At 32.2% G+C, this 5,520-nt stretch overlaps 1 protein-coding gene across 1 annotated transcript; it reads left to right on the top strand.

Moving 5' to 3' along the window:
* Nucleotides 1-366: 366 nt before the first annotated feature.
* LOC141655616 (glucan endo-1,3-beta-glucosidase 14-like) lies at nt 367-2,448 on the top strand (the record flags this gene model as incomplete). Its single annotated transcript, XM_074462685.1, is given in 4 exon segments — nt 367-500; nt 502-1,156; nt 1,497-1,640; nt 2,443-2,448. Coding segments are annotated over 4 exon segments (939 nt in total), but the record flags the coding sequence as incomplete, so codon positions are not given.
* Nucleotides 2,449-5,520: the final 3,072 nt, after the last annotated feature.

The raw sequence follows: 5,520 nt of genomic DNA on the forward strand, positions 1-5,520 counted from the left end.
GGATACCTTAGAATATAAAGAAGTTAGTAAAAACTACAATAAAATATCATGGTATAAATCTTATGTTAACAACATAAAAGAAATTTTATATATTGGGCTATTTAGTTAGTGGGCCAATTTATAGGAATCCTAAAATCTATGTTAAATGTGGATGTGATGTTTTGGAGGGAAAACAAATATGTTGTGGTTGTTGTTTTATCATAATTTTTTCATACTAGTAATTGATAATATAAAGCTATTTGAGGGCTTACCATCGATTAATGGTCTATAGAAACTTTAGATTTGATTGATGAAGGTTAGGATTTTTTAGAGAGGAAAAGAAGATTGTAGTCTATTCTTACTGGGAAGGGGAAGGAGGAGGGCTTACCTAATGGGCTCATCAATGAAATGAGTGCCAATCCAGATCATGCTTTGACCTGGGTTAAAGAGAACATACAGTTCTACTATCCCCAGACCCGTATTGTCGGTATTGCTGTCGGTAATGAAGTTTTCGGAAGTGATTGCAACGAAAAGTCTCCATCTTGAAGATAAAATTCAAATTACTACCGCCCATCATTTTGGAGTTTTCGATAATTCATACCCTCCTTCCAATTGTACATTTCGGGCTAATATGAAGTAGTACATGAATCCACTTTTGGAGTTCTTTTCACATATTGGATCACCTTTCTGTTTGAATGCTTATCCTTTCCTTACCTATATGAGTGATCCAACCCACATCAATATAAGTTACGCCCTCTTTCAGAAAAACCCGGGAATAGTTGACTCTCAAACAAAGCTCCATTATGACAATCTTCTTGATGCTCAGATTGACGCAGCTTATGCCGCTCTTGAAGATGCGGGTTACAAAAAGATGGAAGTGATAATTACCGAGACAGGTTGGACATCTAAAGGGAATGAGAATGAAGTTGTTGCTACTCCTGAAAATGCAAGAACCTACAATTTCAATTTGCGAAAAAGGCTGGCTTTGCGAAAGGGCACTCCTCTACGGCCCAAGATTATGCTTAAAGCTTATGTGTTTGCAATGTTCAATGAAGATTCGAAAACTGGACCAACTTCTGAAAGGAACTTTGGGCTTTGGAAACCTGATGGAAGCATTTCATATGATGTTGGATTTCCTGCTTTGAAGTCCTCAGCTGCAGCCCACTCGGCTTTTCAGGTAAAGGTTATCCGTAAGATGCAAGCAATTGATTTATCTGTTCTCCGATTTTTTGTCATAGACTGAGAGTATATTTTGTTTTTTGTTTTAGTTAAATGGACATCAACAAGTTCATAAAATTTTTATAATTATCTCAAATTGAAGATGTTTTCTCCTAAACATCAATCAATAAAGAAAAACATGGATTAGTCACCTTGCAAATTACATCGAAGATGATAGTAGGAGTAAAAAGCAAAGAACGTACGTAGATACCAAAGTATTATAAACAATAATCATAAAAAAAGAAATCATCAAGTGCAAAAGTGATAACCCTAAGCTATTTAAAATCATCGTTATGCAGTGGGTGTGGCAGAATGTTGCAATCCCATGCTTGGAAAGGTGGGACTTGGTCATTATACTGTTTAAATTACTGAATGTGCATTATACCTTTGTGGCTTTGTTAGACTGTAGTCGGAGGTGTTTCCAACTGGCCAATGGTGAGAAGGTAATGACTTTCTGTTAATTATAAATCTGCTATTTTGTGAGCCTTATACCGAGTATTATTTTTTAATTCTCCTCGTGAACCAAATGCACATATCTGTTTAGACTTTAGATCTAAACACTAAACGCACTTATAAGAAGGAAATGATGCTATGCATGCAAAACGGCAACTTATATACACAATCAATAGTAGATACTCGGAGTATCTAATACATACCGGTTATTCGGTTAATATTAAAACAAAGTAACATCATCCCATTCGTATAAAAGATAAATTTTTATTATTTTTCCATATTCATTTTACTTTTATTTTATTCTAACTAATTGATCTGTTTTAAACTTAAGACGAATATATCTGTCTTTAATAATACAGAGTAATCTAAATTCAATTAATAATAATAATTACTATAAAATATTTACTAAATATTTACTTTCAGAAACTTTAAAAGAAACACGTGACTTTTGTTGCATAATATGTACTTAACCTGCGCTCTGTAAACATAATTCATGTAGGTAGTACAAATAATCTCATTATTCATCATTGTTATAGTATCGATAGTCCGAGTAAAACAATGTGTGGTAACACATTATATAGTTCATATTATTCATAGTCATGGATCATGGAGGAGGTAAATGTTTAATATGAATATAGACCAAGGTTACAAAACGAATCCATCAAACCCGTAGAAGTGAAGATTTAAACTATAAGCTTCATTCTATAGATTGAAATATTGAATGATAAATCTTGACAATAATCTCTGTCGACTGGCTGGTTCTTGTCACTTACTTGGTTCTTCATGTTGTAGATGTAAGTTTCGAGCCTGTTTTTGGCATCGATTCTCTCCTTGACCTCTTGTCTTCCACTGCAAATTCCTCGGCCTCCCTGACCGTTCTTTGATTCTCATCCCGACCGAGACGACCCTTGTCATTGGTGATGCTAAATCTGAGGTGTTCCCTTAGCAGCTGGGATAGTTCCGGCCAGGTCTTTTGTTTTGTTTTTGCAGCACATATTACATAATTATATATGTGAAGGAATTGGCGGATAGTATGTTTGTATCAGTTTGTTGGTTGCGTTTACGTTTAGATGCATGGTGTATATATATACCTATTTTGTAATTAGTGTTTTAGTTCTTAACAAATTCAAATGGAAAATAGATCTTTTGTCAGATTAATTATAATATAATTATTATATCTTCTGCATTATCTGTTTGGCCAAATTTATATCTTTTCGTACATATTAATATTTAAACTATATAGGTGTTTTATAAAACTTGGAGACTCTAGAATTGCCTGAAAAAAGCCTCTTTTATATATATACTAGATTTAATACCCGTGCGATGCACGGGTCTCTGGTAATATTTTGTTGATGAACCGCTGGTAAGTACTACGTTATACTTGTAAATTACTACTGTAAGTTCCAAATGCCAACTCTGCTTTATTCAAACTCGCTCCTTCCATGGAAATTGAATTTAACTATGCCCCTGTGACGGCTGTGAGCTCTTGAATCATTTTAACTGATTATACCCATTAATAATCATTTTGATTGATTATATCCCTTAATAATGGCTACAAAAGCTCAAATGGCACTAATTAGTACGGTATATAATTTTAATTCGCAATAAGGTATACTTCCACTATATTTACGACTCTTAAACATGTAGATAGTTAGAATAGTATTATAGCCGATTCTAAATTTACTTCGTTATAAGCATGTCGATGTGGACAGAAAATCAAACCCACTTGCAAAATTGAAGTAAAGAATGATGAGGACATAGACGACAAATTGATGCATATGTGATAATAGTACATTAATAAGTACTCTCTTCCTCCCAATCACTTCTTTAAATAGTTGAGACGAAGTAACCATGAGAGTTGTATTATTCCTTGCATAGATATATTATAGAATATAGTACAACAACAAAAACAGATGAGTGGATGAGTCCCATCTGATCTATCTATCGATATATAAAGATGAAGTAAATTTGGGTTTTGACATTAAATTGCACGATTTGTATCTAAGGAGGATAAGAATCCTAATTGCATGGGAAATCACTATATGTTTAATTTGCACTTTTTATGAACCGTACATCTTGTTTTTTACTATATTATTGTACAATAATAATTAGTAAAAATAATAACAAATAATAAAACAATTACAGTACAATAATAATGTAATCACCGGCCGATTGTTGAGGTTGCAATTATTCCACTCCTTTCCTGAAAAATCAGGAAAAGTACACTACAAAATTAGATCGTATTGTAAAATAATAATATTAAACGTGACAATAAACTAAACAATTAAAAGGTTATGAACATTCACAAAAGTTAATTTATGGGGATGGGGGCATTGAAAGTTAATAAGCAAACATTCATACGTAGTAGGATTTATATACTAATTATTTGGTAGTGTTCTATTTCTAATCAATTTAGTTACGTAAAAGATAATACGGAGTATAATTTTATTAGCACTACACTTTCTATATTGTTGGATTTATGAGTATAAATATTATCTTATACATTATCTCAAAAATATGGTCATTAAAATAAAATTTTGGGTAGTTTGTAAAAATTAGAGTCTCTGTAATCGCTTGAAAAAAGCTTCTAATTATATGATTTAATAATACCCAAGTCCTGGTCCTTTTGGACTTAATTTTTGTTGAGTTGAACTGATTGGAGCGTAACTTTTCTAAACTGGACATATAAAAAAGTTGAGCTAAACTTATAAGAGTTTAACTTTTCTATACTGAACTTATATGAGCTTAAATTATAGAGAAATGAGTATGAGTTGAGTTTAACTTTAATGAATTAAAATTATAAGAGTTGAACTAAACCACATATAAATTAAAGTAATACCCTCTTTAACTTTAGTAAAAAAAAGCGTGCATGTTAATAATTCAATCAAGACCATCAATAAGTGATAATTTGAAGTAATACCCAAATACTTCCTATTATGTGCTTATATCAACTTCAATCACTGATTCACATATTATATTATAAGATTGTCGTACGGTGTAATTACTTCAAAAAATTACCATTTAATGTTAAAAAGTGACCACTTTTTAACATAAAATGGTCACTTTTTAATACCGTTAAAATTCTTATATTTTTAACGTATTACAATATATATTGCTTTTGTTTTGGGAAGAAATATCTATGTAGTGAGATAGAGTCTCTCAGAAGACTTACCGACTTTGATTAATTCTTATTACTACACAAATTCTACCTCAAATACACTATAGGCCGTTGGCGTAGTTTTTTTCCGAATAAGATAAACAATTGATAACAAACAAACTAAAATGAAGTCATGAGCTGTTAAATTTGGACTTTTTAATATAGTTCAATTGTTTACCTGTCATCTAATAACTGGTCACTTTCTCTTTTTTTTGGTCTTTGTGTACCGTCCGATGGGCATAGGATAATTTAGATAAAATCCTCCTATAATAAGATGAGCTGTAGTATCTTATATTAAATGACATTAATACCCTTTGCAGTAACTTTATCCTTCCTCATCTTTCTGCTGCTTTTTAATTCCCTTCTCGTATAATTATCATAATTATAAAAAGTTTATTTACCCTTCTCCATTTTTTGTTTTCATTAGCCAATTACAGCAAGAATCTGGGTTTGCATAGCATTATTTTCCCGATATTATGGCGACGCCTTTAACACCCAGCAGTAAAGCCGCACTCGCTATTTTATCTTGGTACGATTTCTTCCCAATAAATCAGTTAGTCCGGTCACATAGAACTCTATTTGTATATCAGAGTCGAGGCAAGATCCTAACTGTTCACATAATGAAGGATAATGACGTAGGAATGAGCCGAGCTTGGCGGTTCTTGACTAACGCGCCAAAAACTCAAACCCTATCCCTAAAATTGTGATTCATT

Source organism: Silene latifolia, chromosome 5 (genome assembly GCF_048544455.1).
Source record: "Silene latifolia isolate original U9 population chromosome 5, ASM4854445v1, whole genome shotgun sequence".
Taxonomy (NCBI): Eukaryota; Viridiplantae; Streptophyta; class Magnoliopsida; order Caryophyllales; family Caryophyllaceae; genus Silene; species Silene latifolia.